Source organism: Bos indicus, chromosome X (assembly GCF_029378745.1).
Source record: "Bos indicus isolate NIAB-ARS_2022 breed Sahiwal x Tharparkar chromosome X, NIAB-ARS_B.indTharparkar_mat_pri_1.0, whole genome shotgun sequence".
Lineage (NCBI taxonomy): Eukaryota > Metazoa > Chordata > Mammalia > Artiodactyla > Bovidae > Bos > Bos indicus.
In genome coordinates this window covers 69381103-69402634 of record NC_091789.1, presented here as the reverse complement: position 1 = coordinate 69402634, position 21532 = coordinate 69381103, and the positions used below count along the sequence as shown (strand labels likewise).

The 21532-nt window shown below is 37.6% G+C and overlaps 1 protein-coding gene across 1 annotated transcript in view; it reads left to right on the top strand.

Annotated features, from left to right (window-relative positions):
* Positions 1–21532, top strand: part of LRCH2 (leucine rich repeats and calponin homology domain containing 2) — a 104662-nt gene that overhangs the window by 36318 nt on the left and 46812 nt on the right. The window contains exons 3-7 of the mRNA XM_070785332.1: positions 210–336; positions 4624–4729; positions 4812–4948; positions 14942–15075; positions 21436–21523. Coding sequence (XP_070641433.1) covers positions 210–336; positions 4624–4729; positions 4812–4948; positions 14942–15075; positions 21436–21523 — 592 coding nt within the window. The remainder of the gene's footprint in view (positions 1–209; positions 337–4623; positions 4730–4811; positions 4949–14941; positions 15076–21435; positions 21524–21532) is intronic.

The following is a 21532-nucleotide window of genomic DNA, read 5'->3' as shown; positions in this document are numbered from 1 at the left end:
ATGCAGGTAATACCACCTGTCTTGTTAGGTTAATATGAGGATTTAATGAGACAGTGCATGTAAAGATATTAGCCTGTTACAAAGTAAGCAATAATTAAATAATAGTTGTTATTTAGTGAAAAATTCTTAATTTTGAAGTGATTTGTTCTTTTTCAACATACTTCATTTCAGACTTATTTCTCATAATGAGACTTTCTTATTCTTTTCAGTCGAAATCTTTTATCAACATTGCCAAAATACCTATTCGATCTTCCCCTTAAAGTTTTGGTCCTCAGTAATAATAAACTGGTATCCATTCCAGAAGAAATCGGAAAATTAAAAGATTTAATGGAATTGGTGAGTAAAATAGTTGTATCGATTGTATGTAATGTGCATAACACATATCTTTATATTTCAGGAGATTAATTCCTTTATGTAATTTCACTTTAATTAAAAAAAAAATCTTGGTATATGCCTAAGTTCTCTTTAATGATATTTCGAGATACCCTTGCTTATGTCTGATTTTAGCTCACAACTACAGTAAAAACCTTGGTTGTTCCTTAGTCCTAGTGAGATCAGAAGACTTGCTTACAAATCTTAAAAAATACTTTCAGACAAATAAGCAATTGTCTATCCTTTTTGTAGACAGTAAAGTTCTTAGATCAGAAAAAGGTAAGGTTATTTTTTTTAAGGTTTTACAGGACTTCAATGAAGTCTTCAGAGAGAGGAGATAAGAAAGAAAGTACAATGCCTACATGCAGTAGAATTAATAAAATGACCTTTGTCTATATCCCCATGTAATTTTATAACACTTTTGAAATGAAGATAAATGGAAAGAGGCCTTTATATATAATTGATTGTAGAAATATAGGAATAATTTAAAGTAATTACTTTGAACATATCATTTTAGGTATTATAGGACAATGAACTCAGAGAAACATAATCAAATCTTCAAAACAGTGAGCTATTTTCACATCTTTCTGTTACTTCTACCTTACACAATATACCATGCTGTTTTTTTTTTTTTATTTTCTGTTTTATCTTGAGTAATGCTTTTCCAATACATAGATTTTTTTCAAGTGTTCATAAATATGATTTTTTATGTGTGGAGGGCGAAAAGTTTTCTTGAGGAACTTATGTACTAGTTTATAGTGGGAAATTAATGTACAAATAGAATGTAATGAACAGAAATTTCAGGAATGCCTTTTTTAAAATTCATAAGCATATGCAGTTGTAATGCAAGGAAACTTCCTTGAGTTTAGTCTTATTATGTTGTAGAACCACAGAATTTTAATATTGTAAGAAATCTTGTAAGTAATCAGATAAAACCACTTCCTAATGCAGGAATCCCTGACACATCTAGTTGTATATTTTCAATGGTGGACAAATCTGTGTTTGTGTATCTGAGGCAGCCCTAATTCTCTTTTGCAAAATTTTGTTAACTTTCTTATTTTGAACTAAGATACATGCCCCATCACTTTTATCCATTGGTCTTGAGACTATCATGTGAAGAAGTATAGATACTGATAACTTTTATTCCCTTCAGATATTTATAATTTATTGTGTGTGTACTCTCCATTTTACCAAACTCTTAAGACCTGTTTTTCTGTGGCTTAAATATTTTTATTACCTTTATTCCTTTTTATGGTTTCTATATTTCTATTCTTTATTGCCTTTTATTTTTAGCTATTTCTATCCTTAAAATGCTCCCTTTTATTATAGTCTCTTTTAATGTAACACTCAGAAATGAACAGAAGATGCCAGATGTGATCTAACAAATTCATAATATAAGGGGTTCATTACTGTCTTTGGCATGCACACTGTTAATGTTTTTAAAGATTTTTATGTACATTCTCCTTTAAGATTCTATGATTCTGGGACTTCCCTGATGGTCCAGTGGTTACGAATTCACCTTGCAATGCAAGGGATGCAGGTTCCATCCTTGATCAGGGAACTAAGATCCCACATGCCATCAGGCAAGTAAGCCCACTTGCCACTAGAGAGCCAGAGCACTGCAAGGGAAGATCCTGCATGATGCAACAAAGATCTTGTGTCTGCAAATAATACGGGAAGAAGCCAAATAAATATTTTTTTAAAAAAGATTCTATGGCTCTGTAATTTCTTTTTTTCTTTCTTTTTCATTCAGTTTTTAACCCTATGTTTTAAATTACATTACATGAGATAGTTTTTGGATAAATGAAATTTCAAAAATATTTAGGATTTTGAGATTTAGTGTAGTATTTTTATTTAAACAGAATATTAAAACATATTAATCATTGTTTTACTAGCACTGTAAATTTATTGCACTTTCAACTTTCAAAATCAGTAACAGTGGATAGATTGCATTAGGGTGGCTAATTGATAATTTTATTTTTTGAATTGACAATTTACATCACAGAATTAATTTGTGGATATTACCTGTCATTGGAATGTTTTCCCAGGACAGTATATCCTAGGAATGTCATAGCCAGCTATAGTGAAGTCTGTCATTAGATCTAGGAAATACTCTCAGGCCTTCAAATCCCAGCTAAGTATTTTGTAGAGTACCCATTGGTGAGTAGTTCAGTATCCTGTGCCGGGTTTGTTTCTTCTATGAAGTGGCAGCTGCCTGTCAAATTTTTATTATTTTTTTTGTAGGGACATCTTCAGTATTAGGCTCTTTTGGGAGGGAGCCATAGTATCTAATGGATGTTTTTCCAAAGTTTTCTTATCCATCATTTGGACTATCCTCAACACAATAGCTAAGATGATGTTTGTCAAAACATAAGTTAGATTGTGTCATACCTCTGTTTAAAAGTTTCTGGTACCTGGCCACATTTCTGAGTAAAAGCCAAAACTTTTCCCTCCATCCTAGTCTTCCCCTTGCCCACTTTTCTCTAGCTACACTGGATTCATTGCTGTTCTTAGTACATGTTACATATGCTTTGCTTAAGAGCCTTTACATTTATTGTTCCTTCTGTCTGGAATACTCCTTTCTTATGTATTGGCATGGCTCATACTCTCAATTCCGATAATAGTGCTCAAATATTAACTACTTTATGAAACAATCTAAATTCCTATTCTTCTCCAATATTACTAACACTAATTTTCCTTTACCCTGCTCTGTTTTTTGCCTCCATAGCACTTCTAGCATATTGTGTAATCTACTCCTTTTGCTATAATGCAGTATCCATAAGGAGCTATGAGGGCAGGACTTTTTGTTTGTTTTATTCATTGATACGTCCCCAGCACCTAGAACAGTGCCCAGCAAATAGTTCGTATTTGATAAATAGTTGTTGAATGAAGATGGCATGTAGATATATTTTAAAATCTATAGATGATTAGATATTATTTAATGTTCTTTAGGGGCTTCCCTGATGACTCAGTGGTAAGTCCACTTGCCAGTGCAGGAGATGAGGGTTTGATCTCTGGGTTGGAAAGATCCCCTGAAGAAGGGGATGGCTACCCATTCCAGTATTCTTGCCTGGGAAATCCCATGGACAGGAGAATCTGGCAGGCTACAGTCCATGGGGTCGCAAAAAAGTTGGACACCACTCAGTGACTAAACAACAACAATATTCTTTTGAATTTACCCTCCTGCCTTTTTTACTTTTGATAAAACAGTACATGTATGTGCCACCCCTTTCCTTCCAAGCTAAATGTCATTTCCAGTCAAAGTTGGAAATTGGGGGCAGTTGCAGTAGAATATGAATTTCATTTGCAGTGTGTCTAGAATGACTTCTGCCTGAGATCTTGCAGATTCTTCTTCCCTTTCTGTTGATGTGATAAGAAAGGGGGAGAGGACTGCACAGTTTAATAACTTAAGCTGTTCCTTTCTTCTATTATTGTGGAAATGTGGTATTGTTTACCTTTAAATTGAGGTTTGCATTTTAACATAACCATGAGGCAGTTCTGACCAGATCTCTTAGAATGTCTTTGAGTTATGATGTGAGCCACCAAATTTTGAGCCTGTAATCCCTCATAGAAACAGGTTTTGTTAAATCAGTTCTGACCATGGGCTTTGATTCTCCAGCTCACATCTGTAAATCCTTGACTTTCTCACCTCCTGCCCAACCAGGTATCTCAAAACAACTACTTTTTGTGCTTAGTCACTCAGTCATGTCTGACTCTTTGAGACCTCATGGACTGTAGCCCACAAGGCTCCTCTGTCCATGGGGATTTTCCAGGCAAGAATACTGGAGTGGGTTGCCATGTGCTCCTCCAGGGTGTCTTCCCAACCCAGGGATCAGACCCAAATCTCCCACATTGAAGGCAGATTCTTTATCGTCTGAGTCACCAGGGAAGCCCAAACAACTACTATAATTGACAAATTATCCCAGTGATTGATAGTTCTCTTTCATTTTACCTATGAATGAAGAGCACCTTCTGGTTTTAGTTGATAAGAGTGGTCTTTAGTTGAGATTTTCAAAATGCTGACTTGTGTATTACTAAGTTATAATCTCACACTTTTACACAAAAAAATTTATGTTAATTGTGCTGGATTGATTTCATGATGTAAATATAAATCTGCCTGATAATCCATATTTAGAGAAATGACATTGGAGGTGACTTGCTAGCTATTAGCCATGTGCTCTAATTAAAAAGTAGAAATATAGCTCTCTTTCTCCATTAGTTTGTTATAATTTTATTTTCTTTTTTCCTTAGGATATTAGCTGCAATGAGATTCAGGTTCTTCCCCAACAAATGGGAAAATTACAATCACTTAGAGAGCTAAACATAAGAAGAAATAATCTTCAGGCATTACCAGATGGTAAGATGCTCACTGTTCCTACTCACATGAATAAGAGAATAACTATATAGAATTTAATTAAATTATTTTTGTTTCTGAACAGAATTAGGAGATCTTCCCTTAGTCAAGCTGGATTTCTCTTGTAATAAAGTGACCGAAATTCCAGTTTGTTACAGGAAGCTGCATCATTTACAAGTAATAATTTTGGATAACAATCCTTTGCAAGTACCACCAGCACAGGTTTGTAATTTAAAACAATGATACTTGCTTCTTTTATTTTTATTCAGAATTATATGTTTCTGGTAAATACAAAAGCATCAGAATTAGGAGTCAGTTTGTTTTTGAGGTATTACTCTCAAAAGTGTTTTTTCTGGGAAGTGGCTTTTTCACTTGCATAGGAGGTTTAGCTTTGTTTCTAGAGAATAGGATTTGGATAACCCAGATACCAACTTTCTGCTGTGAACTGATAATTCTGGTTGTTTGTGTTGTTTTAAAAGGATAGACTAAGAATTCTGTCTACCTCTGTCCTACTCAGGTATATATATATACTTGAGATTTGTTGTGTGATTGATTGGAATACATTTTTAGCACCAATAGGTGGAATCATAACAGAAAGAAAGATTCAAGTTGAAAAGTATTAATTCCTACTTTTTTGTTCAGTCACTCAGTCATGTCTGTCTCTTGCAACCCCATGGTCTGAAGCATGCCAGGCTTCCCTGTCCCTTATTGTCTCCCAGAGTTTGCTCACTCATGTCCGTTGAATCGATGATGCCATCCAACCATCTCATCCTCTGTTGCCCCCTTCTCCTCCTGCCTTCAATCTTTCCCAGCATCAGGGTCTTTTCCAATGAGTTGGCTCTTCGCATCAGGTGGCCAAAGTTTTGGAGCTTCAGCTTCACTATCAGTCCTTCCAGTGAATATTCAGGGTTGATTTCCTTTGAGACTGACTGGTTTGACTTTAAGTTTGAGAATTAAATTCATGTGGAATCCACTAAAATGATAGTAAAGGAGTACACTAAACTCTAAACCCATGAAGACAAAGATTGAGAGAGAAGAGGACAGCAGGGGAGAGATGGCAACAGAATTTTGGAAAATGGAAAATAGGTGAAATAGTGGTAACTAGGATCTCCACTTACACTGCTCAAGAGTATCTGATTGAGGAGGCACATGGTAGTGAAATGCCAGCCTGTACTCTATTTCCAAGCTATGTGCCCTGGCACTGGGTTTGTATACATCCAGAAGAGTTGCCTTTTTTTCCTCTGTTCCTACTAAGGTGCATTCCACTCATTGCAAACGAGTGCCTTTTTTCTAAATTCAAATACTAAAAGCTGGCTGGAGTCTTGGTAGTAGCTACCATAGCAGGATGGGGAAACCCAAAACCTGTGTCTGCTATGGGAGAAGGCAACAAGAAGCGAGGTGATTTAACTGTGTTAAATTTGGGAATGGCTTGGGTGTTTCCTTGGTGATTATTGAATGAAACATGTAACTAAATAGAGGGATGAAAGACTTAAAACATGAAGGTCTGTAGAATATCTAAGGCTCTGCTATTTAATAGGACTTTCTAAATAATGGAAATGTTGTATAATCTGTGATGTCCAATACTGTTGTTCATTCACTCAGTCATGTCAGACTCTTTGTGACCCCATGGACTGCAGCATGCCAGACTTCACTGTCTTTCACCATCTCCCAGAGCTTGCTCAAACTCATGTCCATTGAGTTGGTGATGCCATCCAAACATCTCATCCTCTGTTGTCCACTTCTCCTCTTGCCTTTAGTCTTTCTGAACATCAGGGTCTTTTCCAGTGAGTTCACTCTTCACATCAGGTAGCCATGTATAGGAGCTTCAGCTTCAGTATCAGTCCTTCCAATGAATATCAGGATTGACTTAATTTAGGATTGACTGGTTTGATCTTCTTGCTGTCCAAGGGACTCTCAAGAGTCTTCTCCAACACCACACTTCAAAAGCATCAATTCTTTGGTGCTCAGCCTTCTTTATGCCACGAACTTCCAGATGTTCAAGCTGGATTTAGAAAAGGTAGAGAAACCAGAGATCAAATTGCCAGCATCTGTTGGATCATCGAACAAGCAACAGAGTTCCAGAAAAACATCTACTTCTGCTTTATTGACTATGCCAAAGCCTTTGACTGTGTGGATCACAACAAATTGTGGAAAATTCTGAAAGAGATGGGAATACCAGACCACCTGACCTGCCTCTTGAGAAATCTGTATGCAGATCAGGAAGCAACAGTTAGAACTGGACATGGAATAACAGACTGGTTCCAAATCGGGAAAGGAGTACGTCAAGGCTATATATTGTGACTCTGCTTGTTTAACTTATATGCAGAGTACATAATGAGAAACGCTGGGCTGGATGAAGCACAAGCTAGAATCAAGATTTCTGGGAGAAATATCAATAACCTCAGATATGCAGATGACACCACCCTTATGGCAGAAAGCGAAGAAGAACTAAAGAGCCTCTTGATGAAAGAGGAGAGTGAAAAAGTTGGCATAAAGCTCAACATTCAGATAACAAAGATCATGGCATTCAGTCCCATCACTTCATGGCAAATAGATGGGGAAAGAGTGGAAAGAGTGGCTGACTTTATTTTTGGGGGCTCTAAAATCCCTGCAGTTGGTGATTGCAGCCATGAAATTAAAAGATGCTTGCTCTTTGGAAGGAAAGTTATGACCAAACTAGACAGCATAATAAAAAGCAGAGACATTACTTTGTCCACAAAGGTCTGTCTAGTCAAGGCTATGGTTTTTCCAGTAGTCATGTATGGATGTGAGAGTTGGACTGTAAAGAAAGCTGAGTGCTGAAGAATTGATGCTTTTGCACTGTGGTGTTGGAGAAGACTATTGAGAGTCCCTGCAAGGAGATCCAACCAGTCAATCCTAAAGGAAGTCATTGCTGAATATACATTGGAAGGACTGATGTTGAAGCTGAAACTCCAATACTTTGTCCACCTGATGCGAAGGGCTGACTCATTTGAAAAGACTGTGATGCTGGGGAAGATGGAAGGCAGGAGGAGAAAGGGATGACAGAGGATGAGATGGTTGGATGGCATCTCCAACTCAATGGACATGAGTTTGAGCAAGCTCCAGGAGTCGGTGATGGACAGGGAAGCCTGGCATGCTACAGTCCATGGGGTGGCAAAGAGTTGGACATGACTGACTGAACTGAACTGAACTGAACTTCTTTATGGTCCAATTCTCACATTTATACATGATTACTAGAAAAACCATAGCTTTGAGTAGATGAACCTCTGTCACAAAAGTAATGTCTCTCCTTTTCAATATGCTGTCTGGTGCTGCTGCTGCTAAGTCACTTCAGTCATGTCCAACTCTGTGTGACCCCATAGACGGCAGCCCACCAGGCTCCCTCATCCCTGGGATTCTCCAGGCAAGGACACTGGAGTAGGTTGCCACGTCCTTCTCCAGTGCATGAAAGTGAAAATGAAAGTGAAGTCACTCAGTCGTGTCTGACTCATAGTGACCCCATGGACTGCAGCTCACCAGGCTTCTCCATCCATGGGATTTTCCAGGCAAGACTACTGGAGTGGGGTGCCATTGCCTTCTCCACAGTATGTCTAGGTTTGTCATAGCTTTTCTTCCAAGGAGCAAGTGTCTTAATTTCATGGCTGCAGTCACCATTTGCAGGGATTTTGGAGCCCAAGAAAATAAAGTCTGACACTGTTTCCATTGTTTCCCCATCTATTTGCCATGAAGTGATGGGACTGGATGCCATGATTTTAGTTTTTTGAATGTTGAGTTTGAAGCTAGCTATTTCACTCTCCTCTTTCACTTTCATCAAGAGGCTCTTCAGTTCCTTTTTGCTTTCTGCCATAATGGTGGTGTCTTCTGCATGTCTGAGGCTATTGATATTTCTCCTGGCAATCTTGATTTCAGCCTGTGCTTCATCCAGCCCGGTATTTTGCATGATGTACTCTCTATATAAGTGAAATATGCAAGGTGACAATATACAGCCTTGATGTATTCCTTTCTCGATTTGGATCCAGTTCACTGTTTCATTTCTGTTTCTAACTGTTGCTTCTTGACCTGCATAGAAGTTTGTCAGGAGGCAGGTCAGGTGGTCTGGTATTCCCATCTATTTAATGTTCCACAGTTTGTTGTGATCCACACAGTCAAAGGCTTTAGCATAGTCAATGAAGCAGAAGTAGATGTTTTTTTGGAATTCTCTTGCTTTTTCTATGATCCAACGGATGTTGGCAATTTGATCTCTGGTTCCTCTGCCTTTTCTAAATCCAGCTTTGAACATCTGGAAGTTCACAGTTCATGTACTGTTGCAGCCTGGCTTGGAGAGTTTTGAGAATTACTTTGCTAGCATGTGAGATGCTTGCAGTTGTGCCATAGTTTGAACAGTCTTTGGCATTGCCTTTCTTTGGGATTGGAATGAAAACCAACCTTTTCCAGTCCTGTGGCCACTGCTGAGTTTTCCAAATTTGCTGGCATAATGAGTGCAGCACTTTCACAGTGCCATCTATTAGGATTTGAAATGGCTTAGCTGGAATCCCATCACCTTCACTAGCTTTGTTTGTAGTGATGCTTCCTAAGGCCTACTTGACTTTGCACCTGCAGGATGTCTGGCTGTAGGTGAGTGATCACACCATCGTGGTTATCTGGGTCACTAACATCTTTTTTGTATAGTTCTTTTGTGTATTCTTGCCATCTTTTCTTAATATCTTCTGCTTCTGTTAGGGCCTTAACATTTCTGTCCTTTTTGTGCCCATCATTGCATGAAATGTTCCCTTGGTGTCTCTCATTTTCGTAAAGAGCTCTCTGGTCTTTCCCATTCTATTGTTTTCCTCTGTATGGATGGAGGAGCCTGGTAGGCTGCAGTCCATGGGGTCACGAAGAGTCGGACACGACTGAGCAACTTCACTTTCACTTTTCACTTTCCTGCACTGGAGAAGGAAATGGCAACCCACTCCAGTGTTCTTGCCTGGAGAATCCCAGGGATGGGGGAGCCTGGTGGCTGCCGTCTATGGGGTCACACAGAGTTGGACACGACTGAAGTGACTTAGCAGCAGCAGTAGCATTGCTATGGAGCACTTGATATATGACTAGTGTGACTAAGGAACAACATTTTCCATTTAATTTCATTTTGATTAATTGAAATTTCAATAGTTTTACATGACTAGTTGTTAATATATTCAACAATATAGATCTAAATTTGTACTGATTTTGCCCCTTGCCTTAGCAGAAACCTAGGGTTTTCTCTGAAGAGTAGGTGGATTCTCTCAGATTCTCTTCCTCAGCTCATCAGTGAAATGAGTATCATTCCTTCCCTCAGCATAAGCCTGGAATTTACTCTTTAGAGCAGCGCTGTCTATTAGAACTTTCTGTAATGATGGAAATGTTCTATATTTGTAGTGTCCTATATGGTAGCCACCGGAGAAGGCAATGGCACCCCACTCCAGTATTCTTGCCTGGAAAATCCCATGGATGGAGGAGCCTGGTAGGCTGCAGTCCATGGAGTGGTGAAGAGTCAGACATGACTGAGTGACTTCACTTTCACTTTTCACTTTCATGCATTGGAGAAGGAAATGACAACCCACTCCAGTGTTCTTGCCTGGAGAATCCCAGGGACAGCAGAGCCTGATGGGCTGCCATCTATCGGGTCACACAGAGTCAGACACGACTGAAGCGACTTAGCATAGCATAGCATAGCATAGCATAGCATAGCATATGGTAGCCACAAGTGGCTGTTGAGCACTTGAAAGTATATAGTGTGATTGAAGAATTGCATTTTTAGTTTTATTTAGATTAAATAGCCACATGTGGCTAGTGACTACTGTATTGGATAGCACAGCTGTAGAGAGACTCAACCAGAGTTAGGGGCTGCAGGTACAGCTATGGACACGAATGAGATCCCATACTGACAACAGTGAATGCATACATACTGAATATTGGGAGTGTCAGTAGACTTCTCTTGCTTGGCTCCCAGAATGCTGGCAGCCTCTCTTATGTGACTTAGGATGGTGATTTCTCTCTTGGTAGACTGATTGAACTAGGAGAAAAGACCTATAGTTATACTGATCATTGGCAGTCCCTGAAGCACAAGTCACAATCTGTTCTCTAGACATGGGCTGACCATTGATAAACTTCTCCCTCTTACAAAGAGCTTCCATTTGACTTCTTATCATTTTTCTTTTGAAAATGAACAGACAGCCATGGATCACTAGACATTGTAGAAATAATTTCTAACATGAAAGACAGAGACTGAAAGGCTTCCATGAAGACAAAATGGGTCACATTCATAGTGGTGGTAATCAGAATGACTTCTCAGCAGCAGCATGAGGAACTAGAAGATGTTAGAATGATGCCTTCAGTGACTGAAGGAATATTCCCAAATTTGTAATCTCAAACTGTCAGTCAATTTTAAGATAGAAAAAAAAAAAGACAGTTTCAAACATGCAAGATCTCAGAAATTTGACACAACTGAGCGACTGAACTGAACTGAACTGAACTGAACACTTTACTAGAAAGCCAGCCAGTAGAGGGTGTACTATATCAAAATGAAGGAACAAATTAAGAATTCTTCATGTCTAAGGTAGACTGGTATGCATGGACCTAGAGTCTAGCAACCAATCAGTTTGGTCGGGGGAGGGTTGTCTCCCAGAAGAAAATAGAAAAAGAATAAAGAATAGTTGAGTTGATGTACATGTCAGTATGGAGAGACATTTTACAATTCTGTCAGAGTCAGGAATGAATTAGTAGTAGGCACACAGAAAATTATCAGTTCAGTTCAGTTGCTCAGTCATGTCCGACTCTTTGTGACCCCATGGGCTGCAGCACACCAGGCTTCCCTGTCCATCACCAACTCCCAGAGCTTACAGTCATGTCCATTGAGTCGGTGATGCCATTCAACCATTTCATCCTCTGTCGTCCCCTTCTCCTCCTGCCTTCAATCTTTCCCAGCATCAAGGTCTTTTCCATTGAGTCAGTTCTTTGCATCAGAAAATTAAACAAAGTAGAAAAATGGGGCAAGTAGTCACTTTAGGAAAAACAAAAACTTACAAGAGAAAGGAAATGAGTCTAACTAACTTCTGTGGTTCATCTGTGACTACTTTCTTGGTCATATTGTTGTAAATACTAGATTTTGATTTAATGAAAAATTGTGACATAGATGTAATGATAGCAAAGATTTATATGGCACTTACCATGCTCCAAGCACTGTATTGAACATGCTTTACGTGCATTCACTCATTTCTTATAGCAACCCTATAAAATAGGTACTGTCATTATACTTCATTTTATAAAAGAGAAAACAGAGCTGTAGCTGTTTTCTGTCTTTTCTAAGGTCACATGACTAGCATGTAGTGGAGCCTGGTTTCAAACCAAGGCAATCTTAACTCCAGAATTCATGTTCCAACCACTATGTTATGCTTCTGAAGAGGGAGGAAGTATGTTTATATGAGTTGATAGGTGTTGGTGATGGGAGAATGGTGGTTTGATGATATGTGATAGTGGTGGTGATCTCATGCAGATGGCAGTGAGCAGTGGCTTGCAGCAAGATCTTAGTTCCCTGTCTAGGAATTGAACCTCTGCCTAGAGGCTAGAAGCAAAATTTAGCTGTCTCTTGCCCCTGTTTGAAAGTAAGAATGTTTCAAGGAGGCAAAAACTGGAAAAACAGGTACATAGTTTGTTATTAGAGACACAGCACTTCCCTGGTGGCTCAGACGATAAAGAATCTACCTAAAATGCAGGAGACCCAGGATCGATTCCTGGGTCGGGAAGATCCCCTGGAGAAGGGTATGGCAACCCACTCCAGTATTCTTGCCTGGACAAGTCCATGGACAGATGATCCTAGTGGGGTACAGTCCATGGGGTTGCAGAGTTGGACACAACTCAGCGACTAACACACACAAGTCGGAGAGCACACAGAGAAACAGTTTGTTTAAGAGAGAAGCAAGGCAGAGATACATACTGGAGAGAAAGTGTGTGTGGTCCACCCTGAGCACCACCCCCTGCTCCCCCTCCCCAGCCAGTGAGGAGGAGCACACCAGCCCTAAATCACTCATATAGGGCACTTTTTCCAAGTCTCCTTTGGCCAATCATCTGGCTTTTGCCTGGCTCTGAATCCCTATTTGGTTTAACTCAGGGTCTTCCCCTGTGTGTGTGTGCATCTCTTAGCCAAGATGGATTCCAAGGCAAGGGCTTCTGGGAAGAAGAGCATATTATGGTCTGGTGCTCCCTCCCTTCTCTGACCTACTGAGGAACCTTTCTGCACATGTATAGTCAGAGAGGCCTCTTTGACCTTAAGAATGAGAAATATGTGGTCTCTTTATCTTCTATCCAAGTTCAAGCAGGACTCAGTTCCTCCTTGTTCCTGCCATTATCTTTATCTTGAAGTATCTATCCACAGAGGATTTCAGCTGCTCAGCCTGGGGCCCATCTATCTGGTACGTCAGTGGTGTTGATAACAAGAAATCTAAGTCCTCATCCTCCTTAGTAAGATCTTGATAAATAAAATCTATAATTGAAAAATAAAAAATACCACTAGAACCATGTTATTTATAAATATGAAGGTAAAAAGCAGAAACCAACTGAAAGAGTTAAATGTGGGGACTGGGTCTCAGTTGTGTACGACTCTTTGCGACCCCATGGACTGTAGCCTACCAGGCTCCTCCCTCCATGGGATTCTCCAGGCAAGAGTACTGGATTGGGTTGCCATTTCCTTCTCCAGGGGATCTTTCCGACCCAGGGATCGAATCCAGGTCTCCTGCATTCCAGGCAGACACTTTAACCTCTGAAAAACAGGTGCATAGTTTATTATTAGAGACACAGCACAGGGAAGCCCAAAGGGGTGGAACAGGGGATTAATTTTTTGTTAACTGTTTTATAATTCTCTTTGATTTTAAAACTGTATGTGAATTATGATGATATAAATTAAATTTACAAAAGTAATTTTTCAGCATTTAATTTGGAAATAGATAATTTTTATAAATTTGGATAGATAATAGGATACATTTTAATTGGTAATATATTTATGTTCTAAAGCACAAATGGTTTACATTTTCCTTTTAAATGAAATTTTTCAGTGGTCAAGTCAGATCTGGTATCTATTAGATTTACCTAAGAACCATTTTTCCTTTCTACCTGGAATGATAATTACGTTTTAATGTGCTATCTCTATTGTTTTCTTTGATTGTTTTTGTGTGTTGCTAGGTTATGTACATCCATAAAACAATATTTTCTATTCTAAATTTTGAGAAATACTTATTTGATAACATTTATGGTGATTGCAGTTATCCTTTGTAAAGCCAACTTATTGTTTCCCTACTGCTCATTGTCTATCTTTTTTATATAAAGTACTTTCTTTCACACAGTATTTCCCCCTTATTATTTTTTTTTATTTATTGTCAATGAAAATAATTTTCCTGGATATTATATTAGTTGAATTGACGATTTAAAAATTTGTTTTGTTTTATTTTAAGTGGCTTACCATCACACCTTTCAACAAATTTATCCTGTATTTGCATTCTTTTGATTAACTTTCTTCCAGTCTTTAGACTTAGTGGTTCTGATGAGGTTACTTTAAAGAATTACATGGGTTATTTTTTTTCTTTCTGTTCTTACCACTATAAAGAATATATTTCTTTTCATTTTTTCTGGAGAAGGCAGTGGCAACCCACTCCAGTACTCTTGCCTGGGAAATCCCACGGACGGAGGAGCCTGGTGGGCTACAGTCCATGGGGTTGGGAGGAGTCGGACACGACTGAGTGATTTCACTTTCACTTGTCACTTCCATGTATTGGAGAAGGAAATGGCAACCCACTCCAGTATTCTTGCCTGGAGAATCCCAGGGATGGAGGAGCCTGGTGGGCTGCTGTCTATGGGGTTGCACAGAGTCAGACACGACTGATGTGACTTAGCAGCAGCAGCATTTTTTCTAGTGAAGGCAACTTTTATGAATTATAAACTTTATATTGCTTAGTGGTTTGTACATTGTGCTTTTAACAAAATAGTTCAGGGAAATACAGAAAAATTAACTTAGTTTTTTATAATAAGAACAGAGACTACAATAGTTTTATTGTCAGTTCTGTCAGATTTTTTTCACCTAGTGTCAGAAGTACAAAGTATTTAAATATGTAAAGTATCATGATTGTTATATCTCAGAGTAATTTGAAGTTATTAAAATTTATTAATAAATTAGTAAATGACTTTATATATTTGGAACTATAATCTTACTCTATTATTTATTGACAGATATGTTTAAAAGGTAAAGTACACATATTTAAATACTTAAATATCCAAGCGTGTTGCAGAATGGATAAGAAACCAGATTCTCTGGATCTTCCATCATTGAGTAAAAGAATGCCCTCCCAACCTCTCACAGACAGGTAATGTAATATTCTGTAAGATTCTAATTTCATGATGATGGTGTCTTCTCTCTATATATAGATGATATTTGTTTATTTTGAGTGAAATGAATATAGTTAGGATGATTGGTCCAGTGTTAAAATCAGTAATTAGCTGAAGTGAAATATCACCATCATAGAGTGAACCTCTGATAGTAGAATAAATTTGGAGTTTTCTCAAAAAATTTATTATTAAAGCTTTTAGTAGTAAAATGTAAAGTAAAAGTGCACTTCTGACATTCTAGTACAGAAGAACTAATTTCTCAGCACTTGACAACTGTTAATGTTCTACTGTAATCACTATGCTGTAAATTTGGAATAAGTAGAATTTGACTTTGAACTGAGGTTAGTGGAAGAGTAAGACATTTGTGGTTGGTTACGTTTCACCTCTGTTTTCTTGATGCATTTCTATATGGATATTTTTTTATTCAATTCTTTATGGATAAGGGATGATTTATCATTGATATTCTGTTTGATATTGGTATTTTTTCCTCAAAAGATTTTGAAATGTTAGATTTGATATTTTGTTTTTAATTCATCCTTTTGAGACGTAGATTAGACTGAAAGATTTTATGAAAACATAATTCCATCCAATACTATGGAAAATAATTTGGAGTGGGATGAGACTATACAAAGGGAGACTGTCCCTGACTTAAATACTTAAAGATTTGTTATTGTATTTATGGCATAGTTTAGACTACATGGAATGCCAACATAGTAAGTATTATTGTTAACAGTGCAAGTTTTTGAATCCGAAATAGGATTTTTCTCAAATATTTTTGTTGCCTTAGAATGATTAAGAATCTGAGCATTAAATTTAGTTGCCAAAGATTAGTTTGCTTAATATTATAAATGATAGTAGCCCAAACAATTCTACAAAAATTAGAATTAATTCATATACTAATCTCTATTAGTATGCTTTTATATTTATTTCAAAATTACTTTAGTAAGACATACATTATATTAGTCATTTATTTATTTAAGTTGAGTGCCTACCAGTAGATTCAGGGTTTGTTGAATTACATATTGGCCTCGGCCCTCATGGAGCTCACATTCTAGTGGAGGAGTTGGTTGTTAAATAAAACAAGAACACAGACACACACACATAATTTTAAATTTTGGTGAGTGCTTTGAAAGGAAGGAACATGTTTCAGGAGTGTGGTTGAGGAGTGTCTCTTTGGGAAGGTGAGGTTTTAAGTCAAGACCTGAAAGGAGAAAAGTTAGCTGTGGAAAGAGTGAGGGAAAGAGCATTTCAGGCAGAAATAATGGCATGGGCAAAGGTCTTAAGTTAGAAAGAAACTTGGTATGTTAAAAAAAAAAAAAAACCTGAGAGGAGGCCAGCATTGTGGTACAAGTTGACTTTGGAAAGTTAGTCAGGGCTGAAGTTATACGGGGGCTTTGGAGGTTGTGGTAAGAAGTTTGAATTTTATTTAAAGTACAGTGGGTAGTCATTGGACAATTATAAACAGGAGGATAACATGATTAAATTATTTTTGAAGAAACTATTTTGGCTCTTATAGAGAGAATACATTGGAAGCAAACAAGTGAAAACACAGGGACTAGTTAGGGTATTGTGGTACTACCAAAAGATCAAGGGGTCTAGAATAGGGTTATTGCAGTAGAGATGAAAAGGAGTGGACAGAATTGAGATAGATTTGAAGATGGTGTCTAGCAGTGCCATCCAATAGAAAGGCAATATGAGCCACATTGGTAATTTTTAAATTTTCTTGTAACCCATTTAAAAAATAATAAATTAATTTTAATAATGCATGTTACATTACCCAATATATTAAAAATGTCATTTCAGTATGTCAGTTCAGTTCAGTTGTTCAGTTGTGTCCAACTTTTTGTGACCCCATGGCCTGCAGCATGCCAGGTTTCCCTGTCCATCACCAACACGTGGAGCTTGCTCAAACTCATGATCTTCGAGTTGGTGATGCCATCCAACCATCTCATCCTTTGTCGTCCCCTTCTCCTCCTGCCTTCAATCTTTCCCAGCATCAGGGTCTTATCAAGTGAGTCAGTTCTTCTCATCAGGTGGCCAAAGTATTGGAGCTTCAGCTTCAGCATCAGTCCTTCCAATGAATATTCAGAACTGATTTTATTTAGGATTGACTGGTTTGATCTCCTTGCAGTCCAAGGGACTCTCAAGAGTCTTCTCCAACACCACAGTTGCAGAAGCATCAATTTTTCGGCACTCAGCTTTCTTTATGGTCTAACTCACATCCATACATGACTGCTGGAAAACCATAGCCTTGACTAGATGGACCTTTGTCAGCAAAGTAATGTCTATTTTTTATATGTCTTTTAAATATGCTGTCTAGGTTTCTCATAGCTTTTCTTCCAAGGAGCAAGCATCTTTTAATTTCATGGCTGCAGTCACCATCTGCAAGGATTTTGGAGCCCAAGAAAATAAAGTCTGACACTGTTTCCATTGTTTCCCCATCTATTTGCCATGAAGTGATGGGACTGGATGTCATGATTTTAGTTTTTTGAATGTTAAGTTTTAAGCCAACTTTTTCACTCTCCTCTTTCACTTTCATTAAGAGGCTTTTCAGTTTCTTTTTGCTTTCTGCCATAACGATGGTGTCATCTGCATATCTGAGGCTATTGATATTTCTCCTGGCAATCTTGATTCCAGCTTTTGCTTTATCCAGCCTGGCATTTTGCATGATGTACTCTATATATAAGTGAAATATGCTGGGTGACAATATACAGCCTTGATGTACTCCTTTCTTGATTTGGAACCAGTCCATTGTTCCATGTCCAGTTCTAAATGTTGCTTCTTGACCTGCATAGAAATTTGTCAGGAGGCAGGTCAGGTGGTCTGGTATTCCCATATCTTTCAGAATTCTCTACAGTTTGTTGTGATCTACATAGTTAAAGGCTTTGGCATAGTCAGTAAAGCAGAAGTAGATGTTTTTCTGGAACTCTCTTGCTTTTTCTATTATGCAATGGATGTTGGCAATTTGATCTTTGGTTCCTCTGCCTTTTCTAAATCCAGCTCTGAACATCTGGAAGTTCTTGGTTCATGTACTGTTGAAGCCTGGCTTGGAGAATTTTGAGCATTACTTTGCTAGCGTGTGAGATGCTTACAGTTGTGCCATAGTTTGAACATTCTTTGTCGTTGCCTTTCTTTGGGATTGAAATGAAAACTGACCTTTTACGGTCCTGTGGCCACTGCTGAGTTTTCCAAATTTGCTGGCATATTGAGTGCAGCACTTTCACAGCATCATCTTTTAGGATTTGAAATGGCTTAGCTGGAATCCCATCACCTTCACTAGCTTTGTTTGTAGTGATGCTTCCTAAGGCCCACTTGACTTTGCACCTGCAGGATGTCTGGCTGTAGGTGAGTGATCACACCATCGTGGTTATCTGGGTCACTAAGATCTTTTTTGTATAGTTCTTTTGTGTATTCTTGCCACCTTTTCTTAATATCTTCTGCTTCTGTTAGGTCCTTAACATTTCTGTCCTTTATTGTGACCATCTTTGCATGAAATATTCTCTTGGTATCTCTCATTTTCTTGAAGAGATCTCTAGTTTCCCATTCTGTTGTTTTCCTCTATTTCTTTGCATTGATCACTGAGGAAAGCTTTCTTACCTCTCCTTGCTATTCCTTGGAACTTTGCATTCAGATGTATATATCTTTCCTTTTCTCCTTTGCCTTTAGCTTTTTTTCTTTTCTCGGCTATTTGTAAGCTTCCTCACCCAACCATTTTGCCTTTTTGCATTTCTTTTCCTTGGGGATGGTCTTGAATACTGCCTCCTGTACAATGTCTTGAACCTTCATCCATAGTTCTTCTGGCACTCTATCAGATCTAACCCCTTGGATCTATTTGTCACTTCCACTGTATAATTGTAAGGGATTTGATTTAGGTCATACCTGATGGTCTAGTGGTTTTCCTTATTTTCTTCAATTTAAATCTGAATTTGGCAATAAACAGTTCATGATCTGAGCCACAGTCAGCTCCCGGTCTTGTTTTTGCTGACTGTATAAAGCTTCTACATAATTGAAATTTCAATATATAATTACATATAAAACACTAGTGAGTTATTTCACTTTCTTTTAAATCTTTGAAATCTAGCATGTATTTTACATTTGTAGCATGTCTCAATTTGGACTAGTTACATTCAAATGCTCTGTTGCCAAGCATGACTAGTGGCTACTGTATTGGACAGGACAGATCAATAGAGTTTATTTGTGGCTCTTGGGTGTACTTATCTCTCACACAGAGCTGGTATTGAATTACTTAGTTCTTGTATGTACTTTCTAGTTTCTCACTCATGTTCTTGGCTATATGGTTCTTACTACTTAGAATACCTTTCCTTGATATTTTGTAAACTCTTTATTCTATATAGGCATTGCAGTAGTTACACTTATCTTCAGCTTTTGCAGTCAGACATAATATCCTCGTGAAGCTCTTCTCCAACTCTTAATAACTGTATGTCCTTGTATCATATCATCTCTGGTTTTTAGCTTTCTTGTATGTGAAAAGGAAAATAATCATACAGATGTTGTCAGGATTGAATAAAATAATGCATATAGAGTATTTATCATGGTGTCTTATTAATTCCTCAACAAATAACTTATTATTATCATTGTCATCTGTTTCAAACACACCAATGTATGTTAGTATAGTATATGGATATATTATTGGGTGGTGGAGTCAGATGGATTTCAGTTCTAATCATGGTTTAATGATTAATTCATTAAACCTCTTAATTCCTCCTTGGCCTATGTAAGTTATTTAATCTCTCTGAGCCTGTTTCTTTATTTAAAATGTTAACAATACATATTTCAAAAGCTTGTTGTGAGAATTAAATGTGTGCCTAGCAACTAGTTCAGTAAATGATACTCAGTAAATGTCATAATATTTCCCCTTGGAAAGTTAACTTTTATTAGCTTTATTTCTTCATTTGTAAGAAGAAATAATAATGCATAAATCGTACAATTTCATTATAAATAAAATATGAGGTGCACCTGGCATAGTATCTAATACAATGTAGACACTCAGCAAATGCTAGCAATTGTTGTCTTTCATCCTTCAAGATTAATCTCAAATGCTTCTTTCTTGGGTGAAGCCTTTCCTCACCTTCCCAAGGAGAAATTTATATTTACCTTTGTTCTTGTTGTTTATTTGGTAAGTTGTGTCTGACTCTTTTGTGACCCCATGGACTATAGCCTGCCAGGCTCCTCTGACTGTGATTTCTCAGGCAAGAATACTGGAGTGGGTTACCATTTCCTTCTCTGGGGATCTTCCCAACCCAAGGATCAAACCCTCGTCTCCTGCTTGGCAGGTGGATTCTTTACCACTGAACCATCTGGGAAGCCCCGTTTACCTTTGTCATATCCTTCAGAACAGATAAGCATACTCCCCCGCTGGGCTGAGAATGCATTGAAAGCAAACATTAAAATTCATCTCATCTCAGGTGTTCAGCATAGTGCCTTAACCCTTGGTAATTGCTTCCCTAAGTTTGTTGATATACTCCTGAAAAGTATAAAATCAGTATTTGGGGAAGAAATATAACAGATCAGGGACTTCAGTGTTAGATAATCTTGGGATAAAACTTAGACTTCCATTTGCAAGTTGTATGTCATTGAGTCATTTTTTCAACCCTTTCTGGCCTCAGTTTCTTTTTCTGTAAAATGAGAAAGCACCAATAACCTGCTAGAATTTTCACAAGGAATATGAAGTATTATCTTTAAAATACTTTAAGAAAAACTTAGCCCAGTTCTTGGCATATAACCAGTGGTCAATGTACAGTATATGATAAATTTGCAAATTAAAGTGAAAACTATTTTGCAACTTCGGTGGTATTCTGTAATTCAGAAATTTACAAGGACAGCTCTTTCCTCACACCAAAACAATTGCTTATTCAATGCTTTACAGGCGTTTTTTGACCTTTTTTCTCTTAATTACTTAATGGTCCTTATTTATGAAGCTAAATATATTTTTAGAGATAATGAAGAAGAAATGGTTGTATTAAGGTTAAAAAACATTTCAGCATTATATGGTAAAATTTGACAAACTCATAAGAAAAATAGGTCTTTATCAAGATGATTTTCTAGCAGGACTATCTGCTTCTCTGAATTTCTCAGAATAAATAATAGGCTATTGTTAAGGCTATTGTAACCTATTTTACAATAGAGCACATGAAAATATTACATGAGGGACATGAATAAAGTGTTTTATATGATCCAGTATTTTTCTCCTCATGTTTTTAAGGATCTTACATATCAAAAATATATATTCTATATTATCTAGCAAAATTCTAGGTCAATTATGTATTATCTATTTAAGAAGAAAACCTTAACTGCCCTTAGAATTTGTATTTCCATAGTATGGAAGATTTTTATCCAAATAAAAATCATGGTCCTGACTCTGGAATTGGAAGTGATAATGGAGAGAAACGATTGTCTACAACAGAAGTGAGTTTT